This window comes from Ovis aries, chromosome 6, assembly GCF_016772045.2.
Source record: "Ovis aries strain OAR_USU_Benz2616 breed Rambouillet chromosome 6, ARS-UI_Ramb_v3.0, whole genome shotgun sequence".
In the NCBI taxonomy this organism is placed as follows: Eukaryota; Metazoa; Chordata; class Mammalia; order Artiodactyla; family Bovidae; genus Ovis; species Ovis aries.
This window is the reverse complement of record NC_056059.1, coordinates 88,245,438-88,268,867: the sequence shown is the minus strand read 5'-3', so window position 1 is coordinate 88,268,867 and position 23,430 is coordinate 88,245,438. Positions and strand designations below refer to the sequence as shown.

The 23,430-nt window shown below is 39.0% G+C and overlaps 1 protein-coding gene across 1 annotated transcript in view; it reads left to right on the top strand.

Moving 5' to 3' along the window:
• ADAMTS3 (ADAM metallopeptidase with thrombospondin type 1 motif 3) overlaps positions 1-23,430 on the top strand; it is a 291,428-nt gene that overhangs the window by 203,649 nt on the left and 64,349 nt on the right. Inside the window, exon 5 of the mRNA XM_042251505.1 lies at positions 22,846-23,045. Within this exon, the coding sequence (XP_042107439.1) occupies positions 22,846-23,045 (200 nt within the window). The remainder of the gene's footprint in view (positions 1-22,845; positions 23,046-23,430) is intronic.

Here is a 23,430-nt window from a genome sequence, read left to right as displayed (position 1 = left end):
AGTCTTTTCCAATGAGTCAACTCTTTGCATGAGGTGGCCAAAGTACTGGAGTTTCAGCTTCAGCATCATTCCTTCCAAAGAACACCCAGGACTGATCTCCTTCAGAATGGATTGGTTGGATCTCCTTGCAATCCAAGGGACTCTCAAGAGTCTTCTCCAACACCACAGTTCAAAAGCATCAATTCTTTGGCGCTCAGCCTTCTTCACAGTGCAACTCTCACAACCATACATGACCACAGGAAAAACCATAGCCTTGACTAGATGGACCTTAGTTGGCAAAGTAATGTCTCTGCTTTTGAATATGCTATCTAGATTGGTCATTACTTTTCTTCCAAGGAGTAAGCATCTTAAGCATCTTTTAATTTCATGGCTGCAGTCACCATCTGCAGTGATTTTGGAGCCCACAAAAAAAAAGTCTGACACTTTTTCTACTGTTTCCCCATCTATTTCCCATGAAGTCATGGGACCAGATGCCATGATCTTCATTTTCTCAATGTTGAGCTTTAAGCCAACATTTTCACTCTCCTCTTTCACTTTCATCAAGAGGCTTTTTAGTTCCTCCTCAGTTTGTGCCATAAGGGTGGTGTCATCTGCATATCTGAGGTTATTGATATTTCTCCTGGCAATCTTGATTCCAGCTTATGTTTCTTCCAGTCCAGCATTTCTCATGATGTACTCTGCATAGAAGTTAAATAAACAGGGTGACGATATACAGCCTTGATGTACTCCTTTTCCTATTTGAAACCAATCTGTTGTTCCATGTCCAGTTCTAACTGTTGCTTCCTGACCTGCATTAGATTTCTCAAGAGGCAGGTCAGGAGGTCTGTATTCCCATCTCTTTCAGAATTTTCCACAGTTTCTTGTGATCCATACAATGAAAGGCTTTGGCATAGTCAATAAAGCAGAAATAGATGTTTTTCTGGGACTCTCTTGCTTTTTCGATGAGCCAGTGGATGTCGGCAATGGATCTCTAGTTCTTCTGCCTTTTCTAAAACCAGCTTGAACATCAGGAAGTTCATGGTTCACGTATTGCTAAAGCCTGGCTTGGAGAATTTTGAGCATTACTTTACTAGTGTGTGAGATGAGTACAATTATGTTGTGAAATGGAGATAATAATATTTATTCCACAGGGTTATTGTGAGTATTAATTAAGTTAATATATTAAAGTTCTTACAGTGGTGCCTAGAGTAGAGTATTAATTTTGTTGTTAATAAGATGTGTATTAAATAAGAAACCCTAAGAGAGGTTCTCTTTTATTGCAGTAAATATAGTATATGTTGTTTTATACCATAAATGCATAATAGAGTAAATTATTAGTATTTATAATTAAAGTGTATTTTGAAAGAGTAGTTCAGTTGGTAAGTTGATTATTTTATCTATCATCCAAACTAGTTGTGGTCACATAAACAAAAGCCATCACATTTTTAATATAAGCAGATCAAACAGAAAGTGGTTAGTTCATAACATAGTATATAGAGCAATGTACCATAAAGATGAGTTACCAGCTGGAATCAAGATAAGCGGGAGAAACATCAACAACCCCAAGTATGCAGATGATACCACTCTAATGGCAGAAAGCTAAGAGGAACTAATGAAGCTCTTAATGAGGGTGAAGGATGAGAGTGAAAAAGCTGGATTTAGACTAAATATTAAAAAAGCTACAATCATGGCATCCAGTCCTATTACTGCATGGCAGATAAAAGGGGGAAAGGTAGAAGCAGTGACAGATTTCGTCTTCTTGGGCTCCAAAATCACTGCAGATGGTGACTGCAGCCATGAAATCAGAAGACGATTGCTTCTTGGCAAGAAAGCAATGACAAACCTAGACAGTGTGTTGAAAAGCAGAGACATAACTCTCCTAACAAAGGTCTATATAGTCAAGGCTATGGTCTTCCCAGTGGTCACGTACAGTGGTGAGAGCTGGACTGTAAAGAAGGCAGAATGCTAAAGAATTGATGCGTTTGAACTGTGGTGCTGGAGAAGATTCCCAAGAGTCCCTTGGACAGCAAGGAGATCAAACCAGTCAATCTTAAGGGAGATCAACCTTGATTATTCACTGGAAGGACTGATGCTGAAGCTGAAGCTTTAGTATTTTGGTCATTTGATGTTAACAGATGACTGATTGGAAAAGTCCCTGATGCTGAGAAAGATGGAGGGCAGAAGGAAAAGTGAGTGTCAGAGGATAAGATGGCTGGATGGCATCATTGATGCAATGAACATGAACTTGGGCAAACTCCGGGAGATGGTGAGGGACAGGGAGGCCCGGCATGCTGCAGTCCATGGGGTCACAAAGAGTCGGACACAACTAGGCGACTGAACAACAGCAACAAACATAAACATGTGCCCAAGCCTCCCGATTCGGGATCTGCTGGAGTGCTTCTTAAAATGCAGATGCTGGGGCCCATTGTAGACTTAGTGTGCAGTTAAATATCTGGGTAGAGACCCTAAGAATTAGGTGATTCTTACGCACACAGCATGCTATAAAGCAATTGTGTTTCTTTTTTTTTCTCTTAAGATTAGCTTGAATGACAGATGGTTTAATTTAAAGACCTATAAAGCATACTAAAGTAGTGCCCATCATACATAAATACCAAAGTAGTTTATATCATGTCAGGAACATAGAGGGGAAGCCTTTTGAAGAATGATCTCATAGGCATTCTTTGGCAAAAATCTTGCAAATGTCCTCTAATACTCTAGCTGGGCTTACATTAACCTGACATTCTACCCCCTGGGATAAATTCTGTGGCTTGATTTTAAGTGTGTGTGTGTGTGTTGTTTTTATCAAGTCACTGTTTTGGGAGGAGGGAAAGCAGTCTTTGTGGGTGGCCTTTTGCCACTCTTGCATAAATTATTTTGCTCTGATGTAGACTTCTACACTACTTCCTTCATGATGTTTTCCAAAGTTTTTTATTTCCAGACTTGTGTCAAATAGGTATTGGCATATGAGAGATGTAATTTATATTTAAATCTTTTTGGTTTTTGTGATTTTTTTTCCTGGACTACAGTACATGTGGAGTAAAGTTTTCAAGCCTAAGTTTTCAGCTCAATGAATTTTTACAAATGTAATCATCATGCAATTTAAGTTATGGAATGACTCCAGCATCACCAAAGCTTACCTTGTACCATCTCCTAGTCAGTAACCCACCAAAGTCAATCACCATTCTGAATTCTCTCAACACAGTATAATTTTGGCCTTTTGTGAAATTAATATATATAATGTAAATTGAATCATGACACTATTCTTTTTCGTCTGATTTCTTTAACTTAAACTTGTGTCTATGTGGTTAGTTCGTGTTACTGTGTGCAGTAGCAATTCTTTTTTTTTTTACATTTATAAAACAGTTTTATTGAGATGCAGTTAAGATGTTAAACATATTTACATTTAAATGTTCAATTTTATAAATTTAGATATATTAAATTTATATATAAATATTTTATCAATTTATATATAAATTTAATATACTCATGAAACCACTACAATCAAGATAATGAACATATCCATCACCTGCAAAAATTATTCTTACCAATTTGTTTGTTTTGAAATCTAGTTGACTTACAATGTTGTGTTAGTTTCTGGTATACAGCAAGATGATTCAGCGATATATGCATTCTTTTCCACTATAGTTTCTTATAAGATATTGAATATTGATATTATAAGATATTGAATATAGTTCCTTGTGCTATACAGGACTTTGTTGTTTATCTATTTCATATATAGGAGTTTGTATCTATGAATCCCAAACCTCTGATTTATACCTCACCTCCTCTTTCCCTTTTGGTAGCCATAAATTTGTTTCCTATGTCTGTGAGTATATTTCTGTTTGGTAAATAAGTACATTTGTATTATATTTTCGATTCCATATATAGGTAATATCATATGATGCTTGTCTTTCTCTGATGTATTTCACTTAGTATAATAATCTCTAGGTCCTTCTGTGTTCATGTATATGGCAGTATTTCATTCTTTTTTTATGGTGGAATAGTATTACATTGTCTAACTATACCGCATCTTTATCTGTTCATCTGTTGATAGACATTTAGGGTGCTTCCATGTCTTGGCTATTCTAAGTAGTGCTGCAGTGAACACTGGGGTGCATGTATCTTTTCAAATTATAGGTTTCTCTGGCTATATGCCCAGGAATCAGATTGCTGGATCATATGACAACTCTTGTTTTTTAAGGAAACTTCATACTGTTTTCCATAGTGGCTATACCAATTTACATTCCTGCTAACAGTGTAGGAAGTTCACTTTTCAGTTTGTTCTTTTTAATTGCTTTATACTATTCACTTGTACAATTTAGCATGATGTAGTCATTCTAGCTCAGAGAAGGCAATGGCAGCCCACTCCAGTACTCTCGCCTGGAAAATCCCATGGACAGAGGAGCCTGGAAGGCTGCAGTCCATGGGGTTGCTGAGGGTCGGACACGACTGATCGACTTCACTTTCATTTTTCACTTTTCACTTTCATGCATTGGAGAAGGAAATGGCAACCCACTCCAGTGTTCTTGCCTGGAGAATCCCAGGGACAGGGGAGCCTGATGGGCTGCCGTCTATGGGGTCGCACAGAGTTGGACACGACTGACGTGACTTAGCAGCAGCAGCAGCAGTCATCCTAGCTGGGCTTCTCTGGTGACTTAGATGGTAAAGAATCCACCTGCAATGCAGAAGACCCAGGTTCGATTCCTGGATGGGGAAGATCCCCTGGAGAAGGACATAGCAATGCACTCCAGCAGTCTTACCTGCAGAATCCTATGGACAGAGGAGCCTGGTGGATTACAGTCTGTGGGATCACAAAGAGTCAGACACAACTGATCGACTAACACATACACACATTCATCGTATGTGTTTTTCAGTTTTAGCTATTATAAATAGCTATGAATATTGTTTGTGTATTATGGTGGGTGTTTACATGCACTTATTTCTGCTTGGTGTTTACATAGTAGACTTACCATGTCTTGGGGTATGCATATGTTCAACTCTAGTGATAATGCTAAGGGTTTGCAAAATAGTGTACCAATGTACCTTCCAACCTGCAGTAGATGAGAGTTCCAGTTGATCCAAATCCCACTCGATGCCTGATTTTGTCAAGTTTTATTTTCTAGTTTTAGTGGTTGTGGTAGGTATGTTTTACTTGACTTTAATTTGTTTTTTTTTTTTCTGATGTTTTAACAAGATAGAGAACATTTACATATATCTGTAGGCTATTAGACTTATTTTTGTGAAGTGCACATGTAAGAACACATTTAAAAACAGGACATTTGTCTTGTTCTTAATGTTTTGTAGGTGTACTTATATACTCTGGATATGAATACTTTGTTGGATATGTTTTGCAAATATTTTCTCCAACTCTGTGGTTCAATGTCTTTTAAGTATTAATGTTTCAATGTAGAGACCTGGCACATCTTTATTATATTTTTTTTTCCTAAGAATTTGAGTCTTTAGTTGGACACTACTGAGCGACTGAACTGAACTGATACTCTTTTAAATAAGATTTTTTTCTAATTTTTTGTTGATAAATTTCATTTGTTTTTGTTGGCTGTTAATATATGAAATTCAAATATATGGATTATATTGTGGGTTGCCATTTCCTTCTCCAGGGGATCTTCCCTACCCAATGATTGAACCCACATCTCCTGCATTGGCAGGTGGCTTCTTTACCACTGAGCCATCAGGGAAGCCCCATTTAGTTATACACCTACTCTCACATGGAGGACTTCTCTCCAGTATTTTTTTTCTCTTTTTGTAAAAATATATTGGATATGGAAGATCATCTTTTTAAACATATATTTCATTTGTTATTTATTTATTGGCTGTTCTAGGTCTTTGTTGCTTTGCACAGGCTTTCTCTAGTTTTGGCAAGCAGAGACTACTCTCTAGCTGCTGTGCTCGGGTTTCTCATTGTGGTCGCTTCTCTTGTTGCCGAGCATACACTGTGGGCACTCAGGCTTCAGTAGCTGTAGTTGCGGGTTCAGTAGTTTTGGTTCTCGGGCTCTGGAGCATGGGCTCCGTAGTTGTGGTCCACAGGCTTAGTTGCTCCATAACAAGTGGAATTTTCCCAGACCAGGGATCAAACCAGTGTCCCCTGCACTGCAAATCAGATTCGTAACCGTTGAACCACCAGGAAAGCCCCAGTTTTTTGTTTGATGATATCTCTTATAGTACCATTAGAAACTTCAGTAACAATTAGTTATGTTTTTCTTTTCCATTAGTCTACTTTTTGTGCATTGATGCATTATCATCGATCTAAGTCCTCATTTTCTCTAAACTCAAATTACTTACCCACTGATTTGTTTACTCACTTATTTGTTTAACAGACATTTATTGCTTCAGGTTCATTGGGCTACTTTTTAGCACATTTCCGCATTTAAAAAGGTGGATACAATAATTAATTATCAGGTGTCACTTTTACTCACAAAAGTATCATTCAAGAGCATTTATTTATGTCACTCTGTCTACATTACCATGGAATCCATATAATGAAGTGTTCCAAAGCAAACAGGTTAAAGATGCACTTGTGAATACAACTGTTATTAATAACAAATACTATGTAGTATATGCCTAGTTTTCAGCCTTGTTGTTAAAGTTACGTGCTCTGGTGAGTTATATTATCTGTGACCATTCTTTGCTTTACCAAGAACTTATTCGGACTTTCATCAAACAAGAGGAAAAATATAGCACATGAAGTTACCCTTGAACATTATTTTTTCTTTTTTGAACTCTTGGCTTTAAGGATGTTAGTAGAAAGTCATCTGGGACTGCTAAATATGTTGATTAGAGTCAGATGAGAGGATCCTCGAACAGGGCAGGCTTTGATCAATTCCTTTAAGGATTTTTAAAGATATTCTTTTATTTGGGTGAACAGCTGATGAAATAAGAAAAAATGGCAAAAATGAGTAGACTGTGTGATGACTAATAATTATGTTAACCCTTCTGGAGAAGAATTAAAAGTAGGCTACAAAAAGAGGTGTGTAGTTTAGGTAGTGAAATATTTGCATGCACGTGCATGCTCAGTCCCTCAGTCATAGCTGACTCTTTGTGACCCCAGAAGTCACAGAGCCTATTCATCAGGCTTCTCTATCCATGGGATTTCCCAGGCAAGGATTCTGGAGTGGGTTGCCATTTCCTTCTCCAGTTGATCTTCCTGACCCAGGGATCGTATCCGAGTCTCCTGCATCTATTTGGCCAGTGACAAAAGGTTTAGATTTAATGAAGAAAAGAAATTTGCACTAAGTACTCTTGGAGTAACACTTAAGGAAGACAATTTAAGTGGCTGAACACAGAATGAGTATGGACTCAAAGCAATGAAAGAGAAGACACAGTCCAATATACATAGAACACGGAATATGACATTGGAGTCTGAAGTGCCGACAGAATGGCAAATCTAAGAATATTGTGTAGCAAGAATTATCAGAATTTGGCAATGACCTGATGAGGCAAGCAAAGTAAAAATGACCTCAGGGTTTTGATTGCCTGAATAGGAAGTATTGAATACAGGAAGATTACTGAAGAATGCATTATGTTAGGATAAGTTGACTATTTGAGAATAATAATAATGAGAAGGCATCGGAGCAGAATGTAGAAATGTCTTAACTCAGTATATGTAGCTCAAGGGTTAAAAAACATATTAAAATTCAATGACTGAATGATTTGTCCAAGGGAATGTGTGTAAAACTAAACAAAGGGCCTTGCTTGGGTGATTCTCAGACAGTTGGAGATGAGCATAATATCCAGCAAAGGACCTCCTAAAGAGATATATGGAAAAGTAAAAGTAGAGAGGAATGAAATGTTTAGTTGGAAGACCACATCAGTGAAGAGAATATGGGCTGATGCACTCGACTGAAGACAGTGAATTGGTTAGAAAGGAAGATGATTAGAGACAAAGGGAAATAAATCCTAATTTGACTCAGGTCAGGTTCTGTAAAGCTATAGTGACTGTACCCTGGAGTGGAAAAGGATAAGGATGGGTAGCTACAGGATGGGGAGTGAACGTTATTACACTGAAAACTATACAAAGGTAAAATGTACTTCCAGGAATGTTTTGTGTAACAAATGCCTGGACTAGGTCAAAGGGTTTATAAAATATTGCTTAAGAACACCTATCACATGACCGATGGGCTCCCCAGGTGGCGCTAATGGTAAAAATCTCATTTGTTCAATGCAGGAGGCATAGAGAAGCAGGTTCAATTCGTGGGTCAGGAAGATCCCCTGGAGGAGGGCATGAAAACCCACTCCAGCATTCTTGCCTGGAGATTCCCAAGGACAAAGGAGCCTGGCAGGTTACAGTCCATAGGGCTGCAGAGTCAGACACAACTGAAACGACTTAGCATGCCAGCACATCATGTAATAGGTGCCCTGTAGAAGTTTGTTAAATGGGTCCTCTCTCATCCCTGTCTTGTACACATCCTGTCGCTTTCGGTGCATTTTCTGTCATGTACTAACAGGGACCCTAGTGGAATCGTTATCTGGAAATGTAAGCCAGGGGCCGTATTGTAAGCAGTTCCTAAGGGATATGGGAGAGAAAAATCAAGGTATTAGGCAAACTCCCCCAAAGTACAGAATCACAGAAGGAAAATTTCTAGAGGCAGAAGGGCTCTTGCAGGTCACTGAATAGCCCCACCCTCTGATTACACAGCTTTGGACATGAGGCCCAGTTTTGTTAAATAGCTTACCATCTATGTGTCAAGGTTCCGTTCCAGGAAATTGAAACCACACCAGCTATTTTAAGCATGAAAGGATTTAATATAAGGAATTAAGCACACATTTAGATTCTTGGAAGGACTGGAAGAGTGACCATTTAGGCTTGGGCTCCGGGACTAGTTCTCAGAACGATGCAGCTGATTGGTCCACCTGGGCAGCTGCTATTTGCTGCTCCAGTCAGGGAGAGGGGAGAAGGAGCGAGCTATCCCTGGACCTGTTGACTCCAAGAAGTTGCTACGTAAGGTGCTCTCCGAGGATAACAAACTGGCAGTACTGTAGCCGTACTTGGCTCAGCATCTACACAGCTGGCAACCAGACCTAGGATGTTACTATAGAAAACCCCAGTCCTCACAGTGTCTCCCAAACCACACTTGCTACTTCTGAGTTCAAATCTTACCTGAGTACATCTAATTGGCTTAACCAAAGGCTCACCTGGGAGCCTAGAGGCAAGCACACTGGGACTCACAGCTCCTGCAGGAGTATACAACACAAGCATGCTGGAATGGATGTCCGCTGTCACATCATCAGATTTACACCCCTATGTCTTCAGCTCGGAAAGCACATCACTGTGGGGAGAACACGGGAGGCTTGTCTTGCATTCCCACTGTTACCATCGAATCTGTGCACACAAGAGAATTATGTAGATTCAGCTCTCCTTCTAGAAATCACCTTCTGATGTTGAGAGACCTCAAAGTAGGGCAGCCACTTAATTTGTTTAAACTGGGCCGCATTTGAAAATGGAGAGAAAAAACTACTCGTATTTATGCTAGGATAATTAGCACGATGGAGCAGGGCATGACAACTTACTCCGATATTCTTGCCTGGAGAATCCCATGGACACAGGAGCCTGGCAGACTACAGTCCATAGGGTTGCAAAGAGTCAGACACCACTGAAGTGAGTTAGGACTCATGCACGCAATAGGCATGATACAGAACTGTTCCCAAGAAAACAAACTCCAAGCCTGTCTACAAAATATATAAGCTTCTTGATGATCTTACTTCAGCCTCCATCAGTGACCACATCTGTCAACACAAATCTTCACTTTACTTTTTGCTCCATCCTCTTTTTTTTTTTTTTAATGCTGTTCCCCGAGGGTATCAGTACTGTTCACGTCTTTTGCATATACTTGTCTTTGCCTGGAATGGCCCTCAGTGTATCCCCACATATCTTACTTCTGCGCATCTTTCAAAATCCAGCCCTGCTGTCACCTCCTCTGTTGAAATGTCCTCAGATTCTTCCAGGTTACATGCTTTACATTGTATGAAAGTATCTGTTTATATTTCTTTCCCATTAAGCTGTAACCACCTCAATGACAGAAACTGGGTTTATTCATTCTTTATTCCTAGAAACCAGATCCAATTCTATGTGGAAAAAGTGCTCAAGAAATGTTTGGAAATAGATGGATGGACAGAATCAAGGTAGAGAGGAAAGAAATAGGGAATGAAGCAAACAAGGAACTGAAAGAAAGGATGTGGAGGGAGGGAAAACGAGAGCAGGAGGAAAGGAGGTAATGAGCCTTTCTAGTGATTCTAACTTGTTTCATTTGTGAGGATTATCCTCATATTACCAATCTATGAAAGGTAAAAAGGTGAAAGTGAAGTCGCTCAGTCGTGTCCGACTCTTTGTGACCCATGGACTGTAGACTACCAGGCTTCTCAGTCCACGGGATTTTCCAGGCAAGAGTACCAGAGTGGGTTGCCATTGCCTTCTCCAGGGGATCTTCCCAATCCAGATATCGAACCTGGGTCTCCTGCATTGCAGGCAGACGCTTTACCCTCTGAGCCACCAGGGAAGGGCCTTTCAAATTACTGAATGAATTGAGATGAAATCTGTTCACACTCACTTAGAAATAGACTTGCGGCCAGTGGTCTGGATTTCCCATCTGATACTTAAAGAAATTATCAGCATTTATTAAATTTGATGACAATTTATTGATCAGTGATTTCATCCCATCTACATTAATCTATCCAATATGTTATTCCTCAATTTTAGTTGAACATATAAACATTTAGATTTCTTGCACTCAAACTGCAAAAAGACCTTTAAAATCTAGAAAGACAATTTTAGATGCAATCAGTACTAGTTTGTACATCAATGAATCTTTCTTGTCTCTCTCTCTCTTTTTTTTTTTTTCAGTTATCGCAACATGATTTCTTTCTTGAGTGAGCAGTTTCATCTTGCTTGTTGTGACCCTTTTGTTGGTTTTAAGGGATGGCCCACAATGAACCTGATTTATAGAATGTATTTTTTGCCTCCACTTCTGTAACATGACTTCCTGAAGTTCACCCCCAATTTTCTATCAGCTAAATGTGATTTTTTTTTTTAAGTCTAGCTCTTAAGTCTCTGGAAAACTCAGTGCAAAATATTTTTAGTGGCTCTTTCAAACATTGTATTCTTTGGACTGTAAAGTGATACATATGTTTGCTAAGGTTTTAGTTTTTTGAACTTGCTCCATGTTTGTGTTAAGTAATAAGCAGATTTGCAAGGGAAGGGTGCTACTCTGGGAAGACAGTTTCTTTCTTGTTTACAGCTTAGGCCTCTTGGCTTAGCCAGCTTGTAATGAACAAAGAAATTCACATTGTTTTATGAGAAAGATGAATAGACTTTTTTTTTTGAGATTAACTGAATACTGCTCAGTCTTCAATTTCTCTCCCTTTGCATGACACTGTATGTAAAAGGACATAGTCCGAAATATTTAATATCTCATGAAAGTATGATTTTTGTATTAAAAGAGTATTGTCAGGGTTACACTGAACATGTTACTACTACCTAACTTCCGTTAATCCAACTAAATGTATATGGAAATTTTACTTAGAAAACTGTAACTTCTAGCAGTATCAGATTAGTAGGATGCAGTATCTTCCAAAGTTAAACAATGATTTTAGCTGAATAAGAGCAACAGAAGAAACAAACTAGGAAACAGATTACTAATAGAGAATTTCTTATATTTAAAATGATATAAACAGCATAAATAACTTGGGATATTTTTATTATAAACAATATTTATATTAAATATAAATTTAATTGTTACCATCCTTTTTATTAAAGAAAAGGGAAGGAAAATTAGTGACTATAGCAAGAAGAGTATAGATGAGTTTATCTCTCAGGGTTCTTTTATTTTCAGGTATAGGAACTAACATCGAACTGTCTTTGGCAAGAATTGTTTTCCAAAGTAGTAAGAGAAGAATATCAGGTGGTAGTATTGTTTAATGACTCACAAAACTGAAAAATCAAGATTTAAAAAATGGTTGCATCCAGAGTCTCAATGACATCACTGGAATATAACTATTGTCTCCATTAATAATCTTCACTTTCTTCTTCTTGTGCTAAATTTAAACCAACAGCTCTCCCATGCTCACCCCAAGCACCTTCACTGCTACATTCTGCCAGTTTATAAGCCCAGAAGAGAGAACTTCTCTTTCCTAATAGTTCCAAATAAAACAGTTGCACATCATAGTTTCAGTGCCATGATTTAGGCCATCTGCCCATCCAATTACTAGAGTCAGGGAAATGGAATATAGTACTTGGGCATGCCTGGATCGATTTCCGCTGCTAGACCTGAGTGTTCAGGGGTGGAGTGGGGAAGTAAAGCCAGGAGGGTGTAGATTAATGTAGCTACCTGAATTCCTGGAGAAAGACAGATACCTCACACCTAGAGTTGCCATATATAGAAAGTGAAAATATAGAATTCTCATTTAAAATGGAATATTAGATAAACATGGAAGAAATTCTTAGAATCAGGTAGGTCCCATGATCATATTTGGGACATACTTATACAAAACAAATTGTTGTCTATCTGACATTTGAATTAAACAGAGAATATAGTATTTTGTCTGACAACCCTGCCCACACCCAAACATTTCAGTGATTTATTCAAGAAATGATTGGAATAGGGCTGAGCAAGCAAAAGTGATGAGTGCACTCCTATAGTAATGAAGAACTGACTGTCAGCAGACATTACTGGGCCAAAAGAGTATAGAAGTGTTCTGTAGGCAAGCAGATTGCAATAGGAGAAATGAAACATAAAATGTGTGAATGCAAAAGGAAAATAAAAGAGACCAGTGGCAGACTGTCTCTAGGGAATGTGGTGTTCCCAGTGTCAACCACACATTGGCATTTACCCAGAGCATTGCCAGCAACTGAGCAGCAAAGAAAGGCATTAGCCATCTGCATCTATGGAGACTGAACCCCATGCTGCTGTAGCTGTTGACCCTCACTGACCCCTGAGGGAATTCAGGATGGAGTGAGGCACTTTCTGCTCCAGGGAATCTGGTGGGACTGGTCTTTAGATAGTTGGATGTTTTTAGGAACAGATTTTATGATCTCAATCCTTGTATCTCTTCATATCTAGTTCAGTTCAGTCATGCAGTCATGTCCGACTCTTTGCAACCCCGTGGACTGTAGCATGCCAGGCTTCCCTGTCCATCACCAACTCCCAGAGCTTGCTCAAACTCACTTCCATAGAGTCGGTGATGCCATCCAACCATCTCATCCTCTGTCGTCCCCGTCTCCTCCTGCCTTCAATCTTTCCTAGCATTAGGGTCTTTTCCAATGAGTCAGTTGTTTGTATCAGGTGGCCAAAGTATTGGAGTTCCGCTTCAGCATCAGTCCTCCCAAAGAAGCACTAAATCCCTTGATGGTGACATCAGATCCTCGTGACTAACAAAAAACCTTTTGTAAAATGAATGCTTCATGGTACTCCCCCTTCCCCCAAACCTTGTATATTGACTTTCGCCCACTGCTCCTCCGGGAGCAGCTCTCAGAGATATCTGATATGCTGCCTCCCAGGCTGCAGTCCTCATTTTTTAACTCACAGTTCTCAATTTGTGCATCTTTTTTGAGGTTCTCATTTCATAGTGAAAGAATTCAAAGGCAGAGTGGTAAATAAGAAGTGAATTTACCTAGAGAGAACAGGGCTTCCCTTGTGACTCAGCTGGTAAAGAATCCACCTGCAATGCAGGAGACCTGGGTTCCATCCCTGGGTTTGGAAGATCCCCTGGAGAAGGGAAAGGCTAGCCACTCCAGTATTCTGGACTTGAGAATTCCATGGGATCACAAAGAGTCGGACATGACTGAGCAACTTTCACTTTCAGGCTGAATGTAGACCATCTCAGAAGGTGAGAGAAAGATCCCCAAAATATGACATGGTTAGTTCTTATGGGTTGGGTTATTTTATAGACTAATGAGTGGAAGGATTATTACAGTTATTTGGGGGAAGAAGCAGGGATTTCCAAGAATTGGGCAACTGCCCAATTTTTGGTCTTTTATGGTTAGCTTCTTGATGAAAGTGAAAGATGAGAGGGAAAAAGTTGGCTTAAAACTCAACATTCAGAAAACTACAATCATGGCACCTGGTCCTATCACTTCATGGCAAATAGATGGGGAAACAATAGAAATAGTGACAGACTTTATTTCTGGGGGCTCCAAAATCACTGCAGATGGTGACTGTAGTTATGAAATGAAAAGATGCTTGCTCCTTGGGAGAAAAGCTATGACCAACCTAGACAGCATTATTAAAAAGCAGAGACATTACTTTGCCGACAAAGGTCCATCTAGTCAAAGCTATGGTTTTTCCACTCGTCATGTATGGATGTGAGAGCTGGACTATAAAGAAAGCTGAATGCCAAAGAATTGATGCTTTTGAACTGTAGTGTTGGAGAAGACTCTCAAGAGTCCCTTGGACTGCAAGGAGATCCAACCAGTCCATCCTAAAGGATATCAGTCCTGAATATTCATTGGAAGAACTGAATATGAAGCTGAAACTCCAATACTCTGGCTACCTGATATGAAGAACTGACTCATTGGAAAAGACCCTGATGATGGGAAAGATTGAAGGCAGGAGAAGAAGGGGATGATGACAGAGGATGAGATGTCTGGATGGCATCACCGACTCAATGGACATGAGTTTGAGTAAGCTCTGGGAGTTGGTGATGGACAGGGAGGCCTGGCATGCTGCAGTCCATTTGGTCGCAGAGTTGGACACGACTGAGTGACTGAACTGAACTGAACTGATTGTTAGCTTCAGAACTGTCGTGGCACTAATGGGTGTGTCATTTGGCATACTCCCGTGTTACAATGAATGCGTAATGAGGCTCAAAGTCTACTGGAAGTCAGTAATCTGCCATCTTGGATCTAATTGGTTCTAATCAGTTTCTGCCATATCCTGCAGCTATGTCCTTTTTTCTCTGCAGTGATCCCCCTTGCTCCTTTAGACTCACAGGGAGGAGGGCTTGAAAGGGAGGATTCAGCGACGTGAGCTGCCTATGCAACTTCCATTTCCCCGTCTTCTTTTATTTCAAAGCCTTCTGCTTTCGTCTTTTTAAAATACAATCTCAGTACTATTCATGAACCCATACTTTTCCTAAACATGTACTTCAGAGGAGGTCAGCCTCAGTTGCGAAAGTTGATTTCTGATTGGAATAAGACATGTGTGGGTTTGTTCTTTGAATAATTTTTACATTGCCCTGTGATTCAATGCCAACCACTGAAACATGTCATTAAATGTACCAGAGGACCTCTAGGAAAGATTTTTGCCTACTTTTAAGAAAGACATGCAAAAAGATAGAATTTGTGATACCTGGTTGTGATGGGGAATTGGTGCAGCCATTCTGAAAGCTAATCTGAAGACAAGGCCTGTATATCAAGAATGGCAGGATATGAAAAGATGATATACCTGATATGCTGATGAACTGAGTAGTCCAGGAATCACCCTACCACTGGACCTCTTGTAATGCAAATTAATATATTTCCTGATTACTGGGAATGCTTTAAAGTTGTCTTTATTTGCAGCTAAAAACGTTCTAACTGACATATACGCAGGACTTTCTGTAATTAGACATTGAGATGAATTTTCTATTTTGTTTGTTTGCCAGTGATTACAAACTCAAATCATGAAAACATTTTTTTTCCTACTTAAAAGTTACGTTTTCTATTTAAAAAATACCATATGCTATCATTTAAAGTAGTCAGTGAAAACAAAAGCAAACATGTATTTTAGAATTAGAACTTGAGGGAAAAGAAATCATGGAAACTAATATTCATTCAATGGTAATGTCTCTTTTTTAAAAAAAGCAGCAGTTACTTAATGAAACTTCAGAATTGACATCATGAATTGGCCTGAATATATTACTTTGAACTATCATTATGGAATTTCCCAGTTGGTGAAGAGTTCAGCTGCTTTTCACAGAATCCTTTTATATCTTGGTAGAATGGTGTCCCCATATATGTGGAGATGCTGCTACTCTATCTAAAAAGAATAGAATCTTTGGGGTTGGAATACAATCTTAATCATACTATGATAGAGAATATGATAGAATCATCTACCCTACAGCTATTCCTTATGCCTAAGGAAGAACGGCAATTCTAAGTGAGGTAGCAATAAAGCCAGCTAAAAGTCACTTGCAGACTTGCATCTCCCCATATATGTGGAGATGCTGCTACTCTATCTTTTTAGAATCATAACAATAGGTGCTTGGTCATTCAGTCATGGCCAACTCTTTGCGACCCTAAAGTCTATAGCCTGCCAGACTCGTCTGCCCATGGGATTTCCCAGGCAAGAACATTGGAATGGGTTGTCATGCCCTCATCCAGGGGATCTTCTGGACCCAGAGAGAGAACCTCAGTCTCCTGTACTGCAGGCAGATTCTTTACCTCTGAGCTACCAGGGAAGCCCAATAACAGCATACATTTATTTAAATTATATCAGTGGAAAAATCTCTATTGGATGATACAAACAGGTCAATACAATAACTTAACTCCTCTCTGCTTCTGACCTTAACAGATGACATGTGTTGGATTTTACACCTATTTTTAGCTCTCATCTTAGGTTCTCCACCTACAGTTGGAAAATCTAGCTGTGACATTCTAGTCACTTCATTTTCACAGTAGGAGTCTGTTCATGAAGAATACCAAATTTCTCCTTATAGATCCATTCTGTGTTTATTGTTACTGCCAAACATTTTCTTCCTCATTTTCTGAAGTGGAGGCACTACAGAGAAATCTGCTGTGAGACATTTTGGTAAAGTGACTCTTACTTTATCACTCACTGATTAACATGACATTAACTTGCTTTCCCCAAAGGAGTAGGAGAGCAGGGGGTGGGGGAATATACAGAATACAATTAAACGTTGCCAATGTCATATCTATTAAGACTTGATTTAGTGACATATAAAAGAAAACCCACATATGCCCTATGCACAATGGAAGTGCTATCCCCCTTACACTTTGTATAACAAAGTCTGATGCTAGGCAGCCCAGGGCTAGGATGCCAGCTCCGTAAAAAACCTTGGGGTATCCAATCCCTTCTTTATAGCTACTCTACCAAACCAAGTACATGCCTTGAATCCAAGGTTATCTCAAAGAACTCCTGTATCACATTCATGGGCCAGGCAGCTGGAAGGATTACTAAGTAAAGGACCAAAGGTGCTCACCTACTAAGATGAATCACATTCCTTTGAGGGGCTTGCATAGAAGCCTCTCATAAGAACCATGTCAAGCCATTGAGGTGTAAGCAGTACTTTGATTTATATCTCATTGACTTATCCTAAATCAAGTGTGGTCCTTAGTTACAAGGAAGTCTGCAAGTGACTTTTAGCTGGCTTTATTGCTACCTCACTTAGAATTGCCATTCTTCCTTAGGCATAAGGAATAGCGGTAGGGTAGATGATTCTATCATATTCTCTATCATAGTATGATTAAGATTATATTCCAACCCCAAAGATTCAGAATTTGATCAGAACTTGTACCTTTCAAGTTTTAACTTTTACCCCTGTCATTTTTCACATCACAAGATTTTTTTCCAGAATGGGAAGTGATTTCATCAATCTACACTTACATTTCCTGTAAATATACGTAAGCATGTAAACATGCCATATTCCATCCTGAAAATGTCTTAAGCCCAAATGTTATAATCCACAAAGCAGATTTTATTCAATTTTACCTATTTTTTAGTCTATTTGAATAGATTTTATTCTATTCAAAATTCTGACTTAACACTAAAGATAACTGTATTTGTTATGACTTGATTGGTCACATGTTTGCCCCCAAACACTTCATATTTTCCATAAAAATAGGCTTTTATAATAAAATCTTTTTTTCATGAAAGCTCATTTACAGAAAGAATCTGCAGGGGCACAAAGAAGGATATAATCAAAATGTTTCAAAAATATTAAATTCTTATCAGAGCTTTCAAGCTAAGTTTCAAAACTTATATTTTCCAAAAAGTTTGAAAAATAGAAAGCTCACTCTTAAGTGCTAAGGGGATTGCCTTTGATATTTCTGTGAAGCTTGAAAAGGTACTATAAGCATTAGTTTTTGTAATGAAGTATGGGAAATATAGTAGCACAGTATAGCTATTGCAGGGGCTTAATTATTGATGGCTATATCGACATGAGTTTGAGTAAACTCCTGGAGTTGGCGATGGCCAGGGAGGCCTGGCGTGCTGCAGTCCATGGGGTCACAAATAGTTAGACATGACTGAGCAACTGAACTGAACTGGTATCTTCAGAGGCTCTGTTTTTCTGCTAATTCTGTTACACACCAGTCACTTTTGCTATCCAGCTCAGCCACAGCCCTTCAAATCACCTTAAATTCACTTACTTAAGCAGGATGCCAACAGGGTATCATGAGAGATCCAGAGTTTGCAAGATCCACCACAGAATGTCACTATAGTTTCACTTCTTCCACTTGCTTATCAACGTCTCTGTGATTCTTCAGTCCCTAAAGCAGAACGCAGATCTGATAGGGAGTGTTTGGACATGATTAGCATCATATGTGTATGTGTTTATGTGTTAGTTGATTAGTCATGTCTGACTCTTTGACATGCCATGAACTGTAGCCCGCCAGGCTCCTCTTCCCTGGAATTCTCCAGGCAAGAATACTGGAGTGGGTTGCCTTTCCCTTCTCCAAGGGATCTTCCCAACCCAGTGACTGAACCCACGTCTTCCACGTTGCAGGCAGATTCTTTACCATCTGAGCTACCAGGGAAGCGCAATTAGCATCATCTTCACCGTTAATTGTTCTTATTCCTGTATTTATGGGGGCACAAAGAGAATGTTAGAATTAGACACAGAGGTATCTAAAACTTTGTAAAACTGTGTGTCTGCTTTTTTTATATACTATATTTCTAAACACTATTTATTTTTGGCTAGGGTCTTCTTTGTTGCACGTGGGCTTTCTTTAGTTGCAGTGAGAGTGGTTAGTCACTCTTGGTTGTGGTGTACAAGCTTCTAATTGTAGTGACTTCTCTTGTTGTGGAGCTACACCCTAGAGTAAAGGTTCAGTAGTTATGGCACACAAGCTTAGTTGCCCCATGGCATGTGGGTCTTACCAGACCAGGAATCAAATCCATGTCCCCTGCATCAGCAAGTGAATTCTTAACCACTGGACTACCAGGGAAGTCTGTGTGTCCTCTTTTAAACTCTGAAGCTTTATAAAAGCATGAATTATTAACAATAGGTGTGTTCTAATACCCTCACTGGGATTCCCAGGTGATACCAGTGGTAAAGAACCCACCTGCCAGTGCAGGAGACACAGGGGATGAAGGTTCGATTCCTGAGTTGGGAAGATCCCCTGGAGAAGGAAATGGCAACCCACTCCAGTTCTTGCCAGGAAGATACCATGGACAGAGGAGCCTGGTGGGCTACAGTCAACTGAGTTGTAATAAGCTGGACACAATTGAAGTGCCTTAGAAGGCACACATGTACTCAATACCCTGATTAGGTCTATTTAGTGTGTAACCCATGGACACTTCCACAAGTTTAAGCTTACATAATTGATTATGACTACAGGACACAAATTCAGCTTCATTCTGAATATGAATCTGGTACAACTGTGTAATTCCCAGAATTAACATGTAAAGAAGTTTTAACTTTCTCAGGGTCTGCCAGACATGAGTACTCAATAAGTACTCATTGAGTGAAGATCAGTGCTATTTCTAAACTAACTCTCTCCAACTTGGTATTAGCTAAACAAGTTTGTCTCATTGGTGGTGGTTTAGTCACTAAGTCGTGTCTGACTCTTACAATCCTGTGGACCATAACCTGCCAGGCTCTTCTGTCCATGGGATTTTCCAGGCAAGATTAAATTTAATCCTAATTTTAACTGGAAGTAAGCATTCTAGATTCTCCTCTGCTTTATCTACTTTGTGCTCCACAAGAGATACTGTTACCCTTATTCGTTCTAAAGTTATCAGCATTTCATATTTTCCTTGACTAATTCCAGATTTTTTCTCACCTTTATTTCAAAAGAAATATAACCATTTCATTTTTGATATATAAAATAAAATGTAGGAAGCTTTAAAAAGTGTAGAAATCTTCTCTTAACAGGAAATCATCACCACCACCATAACCATCATCATAGTAGTAGTAGCAGAACTATTTGTTGAGCACTTATGACTAAGTACTGTAGACACTATTTTTACTAACGTTAATCAGAATCACAGCAGCTCTGCAAAGTAGGTATCATTATCCCATTTTACAGATGAGAAAACTGAGGCTCAGAGAGGTTAGTTTTAAGTAAAATCATACTGCTGGGATGTGGCACTGCCAGGATTTGAAACCAGGTATATCTGATCATTATATTGTAATGTAGACATACTAGGAAAAATTCACTGTGAATGAAGAGATGTCACAGCCTCTGAACAATTTGTAATTAATGCGGAGGTGTATAAATAAAATCACCAGAAGTTATTCCACTACTGTGTGGTTTTTTTTTGTTTGTTTGTTTGTTTTGTTTTTTTGATATTTGACATTTGCCCACTTTAGGAATCCCAGAAAAGAACGTTGCACAGCACAGGAGGAAATAGGGGCAAAAGTGTTCTTGATAGAATAAAAGCAATGGTTGAAAGAAAAAGACTTCCTTCTTGAGTTCCTCATGCAATGAAAAAATAGATTCTCTTCTCTTACCAGAAAACCACCAATTTGAAGAGGAATGCAAAGGCCAAACCAAAGGTGTCTTACTTAGAGCAGGATGAACTGTCCTTCTGAAATAGGTATTCAGCCTTCCTCATTCATGCATCAGACTTAATGACATGATGACTTTACTGGGATATTTCCATTGGAGACTGTCACTGACAGTTCTGCCAAAGAGAGCCATTTTTAGAACTGGGAGTTTGTGTGTGAATTTCCTATTTGAACACTGGCTATCACAATCTTTCACATTCTCAAGTGTCTGAAGAGACTGAGGTTGAATAGGAAGGTTGTTTGCAGGTGTAGTCTTCTGCTCTGTGTGGGTTTACAGCTCTTAAAAACAGCTTTTGAGGAAAGCTTTCTGTTTGATGTGGATGGTGGTGAGAGTTATGTACATACTGTGGAGCCAGTGTGATTCCCTTATGAGGAGAAAATTCCCAGCTAATGATCTAGCATTTGAGCTTGGGTCAAAGTGAGTTACAGTCTAGTTTTCTAACCTGAGTAGTCACATTCAGAGCCTCTACTTATACTTACAGGGGAGGGTGCTGCTGCTTCTCTGTATTTTTGAAAAGTGGAAAGAATATGAGTGAGACCTGTACTTCTGCAGTTCAGTTCCCATGTGGCTAAGGCTTGGTCCTCAATCTTCTTGACCAAGAGACACCACTTTTTCCCCCTCAACTTTACTAAAACCACAGAGGTGGAGAGGAAAATGTCTGTTCATTAATGTCAGACACCAATTCAAATGGCTTACAGGCCTCAGTACAACATTAAATAAGCCTTCGTATAAAACATGAGTCAGAATTGGTTCTGTCAAGCTTGTTTTTAGATATGTGGCTGTTTTAGTCATCAAGGCATTATGTAAAATAAAGTCCTTTTCAGGTTTTATATATTTGAAATGGGAATGAGGATTCTTTCAGTTGTATATGAGCAGTTTTCATTAATATCCTTTTTAGTATTTCAGGAATATATTTTATTTGTTTAATGCACCAAAGCATTTTCTTCTCCAAAACTATGATAATCAAAATCTGAGACAATTAGAACCTAAAAATGCCTCTCTTACTCTTTCTCTCCATGTAGATAGGTAAGTAGATAGAAAGATATTCTAAAGATATGTATGTGTATGGCTATCTGTATATCACTCGATGTGTGTCTATGTATATATATATATCTATTTGGAAAGTCAAAGAATTAAATTCCTTCCACAGCATAAAATAAAATTTTTATAGTTCTATTTTTGTTTTTTTTAAATTTTTATTTTCTTTTAAAAAATTTTTATTTTTACTTTATTTTGCTTTACAATACCGTATTGGCTTTGCCATACATTGACATGAATCCACCACGGGTGTACATGAGTTCCCAATCCTGCACCCCCTTCACACCTCCCACCCCATATCATCTCTCTGGATCATCCCCGTGCACCAGCCCCAAGCATCCTGTATCCTATATCGAACACAGACTGGTGATTCGTTTCTTACCTGATAGTATACGTGTTTCAATGCCATTCTCCCAAATCATCCCACCCTCTCCCCTTTGTGACTGATTTTTTTAACTTAAGCATCTCAAAGATTCAGATATATACCTATCATAGCAGCCTGCTATCCAGATGAAGGCCAGTAAAATGTGGAAGACCTGTAGTGTCTGCCTAGCAGCATTCACTAGAAAACCATACTTACAAAAAATAAAGTAATATATGGTAACTGATCATCACACCACTAAATGCTGTTGTGTTGCCATGCTACAATTTTATTTTTAAGCTGCAGCTCCTGGAAAAAGAAGTGATTTGGACTTATATGATACAAATTCCATAGTCCATGATGAAAGTAACTTAAGCTAACCACTGTAAACTTATCAGTCTGTGACTTTGAAATTAATAGCCTCCATTTATTTAATAATTGCTTAGCCCGCACATGTTCTGTACCCCCACTTCCTGTGCTCTGCACCAAGGATACAGCTGGAGGAAGTCCTCTGTCCCTCCTGCAACCATCCGTCTGGCTGGTGGCACTGCTACCTGTGCAGGAATACTATTTTTCCCTGTGTTGTTCCATGTTGAGTTTACAGGATATCTGTCTAATCACGTGTGCATATGCACATTATTGAAGGCATAAACTGACAAGCAGCATCTTGGTGACTGTGGATGATAATGATAGGCCCCCCAAGAACATCCTTTTTTTTTTTGTAAGAAGTCCTTAGAAGGCCCATTGGGAAAACTGAAATGCCTGGATTCCTTTTGTTTCTTAATAGAGTCGGATCTGGAAGGCCTTGATGATCTAGGTACTGTTTACAGCAGCATTGACCAGCAGCTGAATGAAACCATGAGGCGCCGCAGACACGCAGGAGAAAATGATTACAACATCGAGGTACTGCTGGGAGTGGATGACTCTGTGGTCCGTTTCCATGGCAAAGAGCACGTCCAAAACTACCTCCTCACCCTGATGAACATTGTGAGTAGTGACTCCCTTTCTGAAGCTTTTTGATCTTTTAATTCACTTCTCCTGTTTTGCTCTGGTCTTTTGGAAACCTCTATGAGGTCTTCCATGACTACACCCCACATTCAAAATGTGTACGTAACTGCATTCAATTCAAATATTGATCTACAGATTTCACATACAAGATGCAAAACTAAAGGAAACATGAAGTGAAATTTTCTTTTGCGTGATCAACTATTGATCCATTGTCATGAAAGAGAAATCTTAAATTTAAAAAATTATAATGGGCTGGAATTATAACATCAATTATGGTTCTCATTTGGTTCTGGGGATAATCAAAACTCTCAGGACTGCCCTTCTGACTTGATGTGGACCACAAAGAATGAGATGGATCTTTCCA